General features: G+C 42.5%; 1 protein-coding gene across 1 annotated transcript in view; it reads right to left on the reverse strand.

Annotated features, from left to right (window-relative positions):
- Nucleotides 1-745: 745 nt before the first annotated feature.
- LOC112691666 (ephrin-B1) overlaps nt 746-12,086 on the reverse strand; it is a 221,762-nt gene continuing 210,421 nt past the window's right edge. Inside the window, exons 2-6 of the mRNA XM_025566012.1 lie at nt 5,858-5,999; nt 4,395-4,563; nt 2,495-2,608; nt 1,779-1,985; nt 746-1,296 (exon numbers count right to left, since the gene is read on the reverse strand). Coding sequence (XP_025421797.1) covers nt 1,148-1,296; nt 1,779-1,985; nt 2,495-2,608; nt 4,395-4,563; nt 5,858-5,999 — 781 coding nt within the window. The 3' untranslated portion in view covers nt 746-1,147. The remainder of the gene's footprint in view (nt 1,297-1,778; nt 1,986-2,494; nt 2,609-4,394; nt 4,564-5,857; nt 6,000-12,086) is intronic.

A 12,086-nucleotide genomic window follows, 5' to 3' on the forward strand; every position in this document is an offset into this window, starting at 1 on the left:
TACTGTACTCAACGACGAAAGGTGGCGGCGGCGGCGGCGGCGGCGGCCAGAGGGGAATGCGTGTTATCCGTGTGACGTAGTGTAGTTTTTCGGACGACGCGGTTTTTTGATTTTTTTTAATTTTATTTCTATTGTTTTCGTTCCCGTTTACTTGCACCCAAGAGCACGTGCTCGGACGGTGGCAAACATCGCGAACCTATAGTTGGAAACGATGGCTACGATGGCGGTCTTAGAACGTTTTCTCTGTTCGAACGTCACAAGAATACGGACCGACGAAAGATCGCCGCGGGTTTCATTTTCTAAAGGAATTCATACCGATCTAGCTAACCGGTGTGTATTTATTTATTATAAACGGGTCAAACCCTTCGAAAGTGATAGTATACACACCGATATATGACATTGTTCGTACCGCATCCGCCGTGAGCGTAAACATTTACGGTCTTCCGCGGAATACGCGGCACGGGTTTGAAATAATAAAAACGAATCGTTTCGCGGGCGGACGGGAACGACCATCGGTCTTCGCCAGGTCTTAAAAATGTTGTTAAAAACGATAAAAATAAAAACCACACCCCCCGTCGTTCTCAGTTATTCGCTCGTAATAAAATGTCGTACACACATACACACACATGCCAATATATATATATACAAATAATACTAGTAATAATTATAATAATAATGATAATAATAATAATAATAATAATGATAGTAATATAATAATAATAATAAAGATGATGATAATAATAATAATAACAATAAGAATTGCTCGGGGGAGGGGGATGGGGTTTATAGGAGGATATATTACGATTATTATTACTATCATCGGTGGCGGTTGTTTATAATAATAATAATAATAATAATAATATATATTTATATGTACACGGGTATATAATAATATCGTATTCGTATATAGTAAAATAAAAACGCCATTTAGGTATGTACACAGTGTGTTATTTGATCAATACGTAGTAATAATGTCATGCTGCGATCGAAATGTTTTATCGTATCCGGACACGGCGTGAAATGCCTACAGCATACATAGATGTACTTAAGTATAATATACATATACGCACACGAAGATATAAATATGTGTACGCGAGTGAAATCGTGTTCGTATGTGTGCTCGGCGATAGTGTGACGGTGTGACGGCCTATCGCCGTGACGCCAACAACTGGACTGCGGTGGCCGCGAGGACTAGAATTGCAAACATCATCGTTGAGCTGCTGCGGGTCGCGCTGGAACCGTTGTACGTGAGCTCTTCGTTCTTGACCACTTCGTTGGGATGCTTGTCGTATTCGGCTGTGGGACAAACAGGCAAAATTGCAACGCGTTAGAAGGGCTTGGAGACTATTCTCACGGTACGGTATAACATTAAAATCGTTTTGATGCGTTTGCGAGCGCACGTGATCGAAAGTACGGAGAACTACACATCCTACGAAACAATTGAATAAAATAAAACGGCATACAGATTTAAAGGAGAAAAAACCGAACGCGCTAAAATTATTCCAAAACAATTCTAGCAGAATATTATTGAAATGTCGAAGAGGATGATTCGACGATTAGTAAGGAGGGGAAGAATAGAGTTAACATTGTTAAATATCCTTGTACCCTTCCCGATTTTCGTCTAAGATGCTCGCGGTATTCTCTAGAAACGGGCAAAACGAAAGTGCACACCGCGAACGTATTGATTCGTTCGCAATGTGGAACGGTTTATTTTACAGGGTCCGATGGTGCGGGCACGTCGAAACCGTTACCGTTAAGAATACATTAGTTAAACTTACATGATTTTTTGTGAGACGGTTTGTTCTGCAGGGACGTTCCGGTTGCGCCGAACGGAGGCTGTTTGCCGACCGACGGCGGTTGTTGCGAGGACGACGGCGAGTACACGGACGGCGGTCGGGCCGGATATCCGTGCGTGCTGACCGGACCTGGAAGTCGCTGTGTGTTGCCGCCCATGCCCGGGTTTTGCGGCGGTCTGGTGGCCAGGTCTGCGAAAAAACGGACGGTATTTATCATTACGATCTTAACACATGACGGGATCACGACATTAGTCAACGCGTCGTTGCGTTGTTTTACGGCAGAGACGGATAACTTCGGAAGTTACTATTGGGCCGGTTTTAAGATATTTGCAATCTAGCTGGTCGGAGAGTGAAAATTACAAGATTACAACCGAGATACACAACATATACAACACGATGGCCAATACTGCTGTGCGATGGAACTAGTACACTATACGGTATTAGTCACCAGATGTAAATTAGTTCGATAGCGGATGAGGATTGATATCAACGTTCCGTTAATGATGTGAGTCAAATAGGTACATATTAAAATTAATAAATACACGTTATCTCGACATGTTGTCGCGTAGTTTTTTTTTCTCCAACGTAAGTGTATTCAATTTTGATAGGTAACGCGGGTCAGATGAAAACCGTTCGTGGGCCACCAGTTGCCCATCCCTGATAAACACAGTGTCGTAGGTATGCGCATATGTACTCACTCTGATTGTTCTGTTGGTCTTCTGGTCTGCAGCACACCTTGAACACAACTTTCATGTTGTTAGTAGAGCAGCGACCGCCGATTCTGCGGTGGATGTCATCCTTGGACGAAGTGGCTGAAAACACGAGCGATTTGATTAAGACCGTATAACCATACATATACGTTCGTATATATTATAAATACACCGTAGATACTAAATGTAAAATATAATTGCATTTTTGTGCGTAGAGGGAAATGCGTGCAATTATTTCGCACTATATCAATTGAAAAAAATAAAATAAAACGTAACGAAAAGGAGGTTTTATTATTATTATATTATTTTTTAATTAATATACACGGTCGGAACCGATTGCGATGAGGCATATCTGAGTACGATTGTAACAAAAAGTATAGCGTGGTAACGATGGTGGCACATTTCAGCTTCATGCTGAATGAATGTATACTCTGTACAAGACACAAGAAAAATAATCACTCCTTAAAATAAGTTATACATTTTTTTAACTTTACGGATTATTGACTAATCAATGGGTACGTGTAATGTATACATAACCTCTGGACGGAGAAATTGTGATAGTGACGTAAGAAATCGCATGTCGAATTTTAATATACGCGTGTATCGCTACATGGAAAATACAAACGTGATATGGTCGAACACCGATAGGCAGAATCGTATTTTTGGTCTCTTCAAACGTAATATATTTTGTTGTTTATACTTCTGCTCTAGACAAACCGAATCACCGATGGATCGAAATATTTTTTTACCTCTTCAGATTACACGAATCGTCACTTGACTGTTCGTGTACACATACAAGATTCTGTTACGCGGTGAACAGGAGATACCGCGCGTCCTATCGTCACTTAGTATCGTGAGTATAAGACCGCGAGGTTCGCTCGCCTCCTCCAACGCGGATTTTCGCGGCCAGTCTTTTCCCCTTACGACTCGTCCCGATAAACGTCGGCGATTACACATATACACTCTGTAGAGGGGTTGCGACGGGTGGCTGGTCCTTTACGCGCTTCGCGACGAAACATTTACTGCACGCATTGATGGGTATCCGGAGACAGTAAAGCAAGCTTCGAGACGCGTTAAACTTCCCTCGTCGCAAAGCAATAAAATAAAAATAAAAAAAAATACGAAGAGACCGTTTCGTTTAAATAACCACGATCGTTCGAGTGCGACTCGAAAACGGTCATCATTAAGCCGCGAGCTCTATTGCTATTGATTCGTACGACCGTATTCTGTTCGCCACTGGTCGGTAATAAAACGGCAGCAGCCTATACGCGGCGTCATTACACGCCGACGACTTTATCGTCATCTCTTCTCCCCGCAGATCTTTGTTTTACGACCAGTAAAAGCTTTTAAGAATGACGTGGCTCGCGTGCGCCACTCACTGCTCCGCACAGTTCGCCGTGTAGATATGTACTAAAAATACAACGAATAATGTTGGCGGAAAAGTGTATTCTAGAACAAGAGAGGACGTTTAAATAAAAACGTATCTTCTTTTCGGAAAAAAAATAATCGAACTAGTCGTTCTAGACATAAGTTCTCCCAAAATTAAAAAAAAATGGAAGGAATTCTAATCTTTAAGTTAAATATTGAACACGTTTTTCAGACTTAAATTTTGGTTACGTGTAAATATAGCCACAACAGCACGCGGACACGTTTATATACACGTTATGCAATGGATATTTCAATAAAAATAAATAATGAAAACTTTCGTTCACGATTCTAAAAAGGAATTCGATCACATATCATTATTATATAGTCGCTCGTTAAGATTCGACACGATACAGTTGCAACGGGTACACTTACACATTTTATGTTTATATATACGCATAATATGATAATATATAAACATACGAACACGTACACATATATAAGTGAATGAATGGGTACTTACAGATGAAATAGTAGTCCTGTCCCGGCTGAAATTCGAGTCCGCCCGGTTGAGGCGTGAACGACCTGAACGTTATGGTGACGTACATCAGTTTGTACGGCTTGTCGCAGTACGCTATGATCCGAGGATTGGGATTAGTGATTCGGCACATATCGTATTCCTCCTTGGACACCTGAAACAACATCATACCGCGTGTTAATATAATACAAGTGACGAGATGCGTCTTAAAAGATAATAAATCCGTACAGCGTTGCATTGCGATGTGCAGAGCGAGCGCGCGGGTACAATATGTGAACGATACTATTTCCGATGCCACCACGTGCGACATGTACTCAATGATTGTACAACGAATTCTGTCGGCGTATAAAACCACAATCGTGATACGTGTACGACCGAATTTAATCCGATACGACAACGATCGGTTTAAACGCGTAAGACGCGTATATAATATATAATTCGTATTGTTGCGCAGGCAGGGCGGAAAAACGTTTTCTCTGTTACGCGTAAAAATTGACGGGGCGCAAGGGAATGGGCGTTCTTCTCTTTTTTGGCAGACGTGTTCGAAAATCGTTTGCATACAGCGCTTAACTGTCTGCGAGGTTATTCGAAACGGATCCTGACGCGGGGCACTATTGTGCTGCGACGTTTTTGTTGGACGCAGCTTTTTATTCACGTCGAGTATAATGGTATTTTTGACGGAGAGATGGACGGAGATACGGAGAGTGAGAGAGAGAGAGAGAGAGAGAGAGAGAGAAAGAGACGGACAAAAAAAGCAAAGAGAAAAACTATAATGAATATAAATACAACTCATCAGTGCTGCTGGTGCTGCAGTTCACTGCCGGTAAACAAAAACTTGTGTTGAATCGCGGGGGCATTGTGCAACTACTATAAAGCCAGGTCCGCCGTCAATTATCCCGGCGAGTTTGAAAAAGCCGAAAAGTTATACGCCACAGCGTACCCCCGGGCCGCTGTTAATGCCACATTCACCAGTCGGCCGACGCGTGCCTCGCCTCCCTCGCCAGGGTCAAAGGTCTTAAGGCAAAAAGGGTCCTACTATCCGAAACATCGAACGAACGGCAATCGACTACAGTTACATACGTGGTACGTACGGATGAACTTGAGAAATTACGACGATCGAGTACGCCGTACTTGTCAGCGGCACCCAGAGGAGGGGATCACTTTCTTCTTGCGCGAAACGCGTGTATTTTTTTGCGACCCCGGTCGAAATCATAATAATATTTAAAAATGTTTAAAACGCGTTCAACGTGTTTCTCAAGAGAACACCGTGCCACCGGCTGAACGAAACGTTCTCGCGGTCGGTTCGCGGCGAAAGCGTACCGCGGCTGGTAAACGTGCAATGATACTACGATCGCGCAGGGTCCCCGTCGCGATCGATCGACATCAGCGACGGAAACAATAACGGTAACGTATTGGTATCGCGCATACAATAGGATTAACACACTCACGTTGTAAATTATGTATTTTTCCGCGTCCGACTCGTGCGTCCCCGGAGCGTACACGGGACACACGATGTTCACTTGGTCGTATTCGAAAGGCATGTTGCCTTTGTTCACGTCGATTATGTGGTCCGTATTGTCTATCCGGAATCTGAAACAATAGTTTGCGAGGTTAGTTACGGTTTACACATACGCGCGTGCATAACATTATAAACAGTAGTCGCGGTACGACGGAGTAAGGGTGTGTAATTATTATAATTAAACAAGCACACATAACGATGCCGTAATATGCACCCCGTACGTGATAATACTGCATACGTCCGTGTATCAGATGTTGGCAACGTTTTTTGTAGGATAAAGCTATTATTTGATTTTTTTTTTTAATTTTTTTAAATTACAAAACCATCAAGTTCAAAGAATCGTTCGTACGACTTTTCTATATTAAGAAAATAAATCTCGACATCGAGGCGTATCCTAAAGAGCCACATACGGTTCGGCAGCAGCAGGTTGCCGACCCATCGTCTCTGTCAAGGACGGACGACTGAAAATAACAATAGAACCAATTTATAAAACTTCTTTAAAATTGGCAATTAGAATTTATTTTATATCGCTAAACTTTACCTTAACTTACGCTAAACTTGGACCTATACAATACTTAACCTAATACCTATAGCTATGTTAGCTATGTCGATATAAAAATAATATGTAAAAAAAATATAATAGTAAAGAAAATGTATTGTATTATACTTAAACGTTAAAATAATTCAGCAGCAGTTCAATAATGGATCGAGTATATTATCTACGTTTCACGATTAACGTAATCAAATAAACCGATAAACGATACACAATTTTACGAAGTAATTCCAAAATGTAACACGGGTCAGATAAAAAAAGTATGCGGGCCGTTAGTTGCCCATCACTGGCCTATATTCTCGTAGCTTGTCCTTTCTACAGGTGTTATACGTATTCACACTGCATATTATTTTGTATTAGATAATTTCTGTTCACTGCGATACGAATATAATATAATAGTACCGTGGAAGTATTAAACATTAACGTGGCACAACCGGAAAGGATCCATAATGTAGGTAGCTGTAACGAAAAGTTTTCAAATTTTTTCTTTTTCTCTTTTAACGTCCACCTATCATAAAATGCCTATAGGTTGATCTTGATAAAATCTCTAGTATTTGCCACCGAATCGTCAGAAGTTGATCGCACACGATTTCCACGCGTTTCGCCCATGTTGCGTTATTTTCAGAAAGCAAATTGTAAACTAAAGCAAATTTACGGTGCACGCGAAACATTGTGTTGTATTTTAGAACTCTCTCGGACACCGTGTCTCGCGCGTGTACACGTAGATACGCATTGTATTCTATTATTCGGGCGATTCGATTAATACGCAGCGTTGGAATCGCACACAGGTACACATCGGTGTGTACGATAACGTATAAATAGACAAAACCAACACCGGATGTGTGTGTGTGTGTGTGTGTGTGTGTGTGTGTGTGTATGCACGACGTTGTTTTCGCTGACAACTAGACGATATTATAGAAATGCATAGGGAAACAGACGGATAAATGCGCGCACTCGAGGGATTCCGCGGCGACAACTTACGTTCTCTATTGTACCTTATCCGTCCGCGCACCCCATGTTTCATTCAGTGAACGCTCACGTGAACATCATTTTCGCTATACAATTATTGTTTTATGATGATCATTTCATTATGGCAACAGATTTCTAACCGTAATCATGATTCTGCAGCGAACGCCGTCTCCCGTCGAGCTTTTATCTCTATTTACTCTTTATTCCCTGGTAGCAACATACCGACAATCGCGTTTTTTTGCGCATCATCAACGACATCCGGTTCGAGTGAAAATACGAGCAGTCGACGGATTTCAGATACAACAATAAATATTGTACCGATAAAAAAAAAATAAAAAAAAACGGTAAGAAAGTATGTGTTTACATTTATAAACCGTATTATAAATCCCAAAGAGTGTTTAACTTTTTTCTTTACGCATCATTATTGTCTATACACCGTATACTACATACTCGTAACACTTCGAGGGGTATACTTATAAATACAAAACGATTGTGTAAATATAGTTTCCATTCTTTGTCCAGGTGTTTTTAATTTAGTTTCCAGAAATGAAAAACTTTTTTGTTAGTACTGAACTTTATAAAGAGGGTGCGGTGCGCGATGACCATCGAATAACCATCGAATAACCAATAAACAATAACTAGTACGTACGGGTAGGAAAAAAAATATGTTCAAACTTTTATTATTGTCGTATCACACAGTCGTATGCATGATATTGTTGCCCAGCTATTTACACGAGAGTTTCGAATATCGTTTTCGTATCGTCTCATATTTTATAAATATAATGCGCCCGCACGTATATATATATATATATATATATACATACTTACATGCTGACGTTATAAATATATACATGTGGTACGAAGAAGGCTTATACGTACGTATTAAGTGAAAGAATGTGTCCGGTCATCGTGTACGCGGACGCAAGCGAAAGATTCTCGGCTCGGCGGTCATAACGAATCGATTTGGACCATACGTTTTTTTATGCTTCTCACTTTTATAATGTATGCGCGTCTACATTACAGACTTATTGTCGAGCGCGTCATGGGCGAACCGATACGGTGTGACGCGCATCGCGTTTGACATTGGAGATCGAAATAAAAATGCACACTGAACACACACACACACACACACACACACACACACACACACACGCACGCATACGCACGCACACACGGTGATGACGAATGAATTTCGATATCGGTTTAACGGGAGAAGAAAAAAAAAATAACATGATTGTCGCGTAGTCGAACGGACGCATAATGTGTGCAGCGTTATTATCGTTTTTATACGCATCTATTCTGCGCGACATCAAGCACCTGGAATCAGATTTCTGATCACCGTTGTGTAGTGCACTTGAACGCAACAACATGAGTGGAACAGGTATATAAACAGTGTTATAAAACAGTGTTTCCAAAAGCGCTGGCTCGACAGCGAATAGGTGATAATACGAGTCGAACGGGGTCGATAGCAGAGCCGTGTAACTAGGGTGAGGCGAGCTAAGCACTTGCCTTGGGCACCTGAAGCTGAGGGTTGCAAAAATATTAAATAGTTAAATAATTTTAAGAAATGTTATTTCTTGTTTTGCTAGAAAACTGATTACAATTTTTCAGATTTTTTCGAATCGAATTATATATACTAAAAGCTGTGAGTGTGACAACTCTACAACCAAGGGGGCGCGTTGCTTCAGTTCTGCCTCAGGATAAAAAATGGCTCGGTACGGCTTTAGTCGATAGTACTGCAGATTTTATGTATCGTACTGTTGCGATCGCGCGCGTCCACTTGATAGTGATAAATCGACGGGAATAACTTACGCTACTGCAATTACCCGCGTGAAAAAAAAAAGCTTTTTCAGCTCGTACGCTTTGATGGTATATAGCTTAAATGCAATTCTCGTATTAAGTGCATTTGTTGTTTGGAAAAATGATCGGCCCAGTCGGATGCCGTATGCGATGGGTAAGATAACCGAAATAGGTGGTCGGTCGGTAGGAACATACTTATAGTCCGTGACCGGGGACGATGGGGAGGAAGGGTGGTGTTACACATGTACATATTTGTACGGAATCGGTGCAAATGACACATGTTTTTGTATTGTATTTGCGTGCAAAAAACGATACCCTATACCTGACGATAGGAGAGGGTTTAGTCATCGTTGTATCGAGTACTTTATGCGTGACATAACGCGATATAAGTTTATGTACTCGTACACAGCACAACGACGCGGCAGACTCGGGGAAACCTGTGAAACTCGGTGTCCGTATCAAATGTCCCCCTTCGGACTTGGAGAGGACAAAAAAAAAAAATAAGTAAATACATAAACATGATATTTGTTTCCCATTCGCCATAACTCCCGGAAAGGGGACCGCAAGAGGCGATTGGCAGCTTGTACTTGAATAGGTATTCCCATTAATAGGTATTTTGACCGCGGTCGAGTATATTATATCTACGGTCACGACGATGGTGGAGGTGGTTACGATGGGCGGTCACGTCCGGTTACCACCCTTTGTGATGACGGTGATCGCTTCGCCAAAGAGGGTGTCGTCACCGCAGGAATAACGCGCGCGCATGCACGTGTAAACGTGAAACGCATCGCACGAAATATAATGGCAGCGGCGCATTGGGAAATGGCGAGCGCAACGCGATGTGGAGGGGTTCGTTGGTTGCGGCGCGTAGGGGTCTCAGGACAGAATGGCGGCCATGCTATTTAGCGCGAGAAGAAAGAGACGACGGCGATGGAGTCGAGGAGAGCGCGGAGGGACGGGAACCCTAGGAAAAACTGGCGTTGATTAAGTGCGAAAACGAAGAGGGTCGTCGGATCTCTACGCGCGCAGCATCGAACGGGGGCTTTTCACCGCACTACGACTGTACGTAAACGTGCGCGAGTGCATACACGTGTATATGATTGCTCGTACGTCACGCGTGAATAGCAGGTGCATAATGTATACGTTCGCATATTGTCCTCATCGAGACGCAGCGGTGCCAATCCGCTATTTATTATTATTATTTTTTTTTTAATTTTAATTCTCGCTCAGAAACAATCACAGCAGAGAGCTTTCAATCGATACCGACCCTCGTGCGTGCAATAAATACGCACAACACGCAAAAACGATGTGCGCGCGCGTAAAATACTGATCCGTTTTCAACACGATCGATAAATATTTCCCCCGTAGAAAAGCAAAACGTTTATAATACCGTACCCGCCCCGTCCGGTCTCCGTTTATCTTTATTTATTTATTTTTCACGCGATAGACGCAATTGTACGGGAGTTTTCGATACGTAGTACCGTGACGTACGCGTATTCGTACCGATGTTAGCGATCGAGAAAAATTACTGCGCATTGCTCACGACGACCCCATCGGGTTGTGCGTTATCCCGCCGCGTACACATCAAATCGTCCTCGTCGTGCACGAATCGTTCGTTTTCGCAAAGATATATCACGCGAATATGTACGGATCACGCGCGCATAAACACCGTATTAATTGAATATCATTCGCGTGCGTACAGCGCGGAGACTTGAACGCGTATTGATCTACACGTGGCTTACGTTTTGAATTACCATTAGATCGCTCTTATAAGACAAAACGCGAGTAGAGTTGTATTATCATTATAATATTTACTTACGCGTACGGCGCGATAATGAGTTGCTCATACCGCTCGTTAGCAACGGAAACGGTTCGCGCGCGAGGCTCGTTGTGCTTTATCGCGTGCACTCGTGTACACAAACGTTCATTAGACGTGTTTTTTGCGCCGTGGCACCGTATCGATCGACGTATGATGACGATTGCCGCACTATCGTTCCTCTTTCCTCTCGTTATTATGTTGTTATAACATCGGTCAACCTCCTTAATTATTGTTTTTCAAACACGAACGCGCGCACGACACACGCGTTACGCGATACGTGACGATGGCCAGTGCGTGTTATGTACACGTTGCCCCGGAGATCGGAGATTCGCGTTCCAGAAGAGGTTCACATTTTTTCCCCGCAAACGGTCTACGCGTTTAAAACGCGATACGGCTGGCGGACACCGTTCCGAAGACGTGTTCGGAGAGCCGATGGCCTAGGGAAATATTCGTATTAGGTGAATAATAGGCTTCGCGTTAATGTCATCGTTAGATAGACGGAAAATAATTCAATACAAACCGCGGCGCGATCTTACATTACGATTCACGTTCTCTTTTTGGCGAAAACAATATTAATACAAATGCACGTTTAACGTGCGATATTCATTATTGCAGTGCACGGATTCCGAAACAATAATACTCTCTCTCTCTCTCCTTTTCCGGGCAATAATAGCTGCGGAAAAACGTTCCACGCGCGCCTACACTTTTCGCACCCGGCAGATATTGCACACACACACACACACACACACACACACACACACATACACACATACACACACGCACACCTGTTTGTGTACACGTTTTTTGTCTCGGTGGGGGTCGCAGCGCTCACCACTTTTCGCGCACAAAAGAATACCGAATGTTCCGGAGTAACCCCCGCGCCGCCAGCAGACGTTTTGCACGCCTGCAAGACATTCCGACATCTTTTAAAAAGTGTTTAGCATTTTACTTATTATTATTATACGACTACTTTATATTTATTTTAAACAAACGCCGCGAAAAACAAAAGGCGCGCGC

The sequence above is a fragment of the Sipha flava genome, unplaced genomic scaffold (assembly GCF_003268045.1).
Source record: "Sipha flava isolate LNK unplaced genomic scaffold, YSA_version1 65_pilon_pilon, whole genome shotgun sequence".
NCBI lineage: Eukaryota > Metazoa > Arthropoda > Insecta > Hemiptera > Aphididae > Sipha > Sipha flava.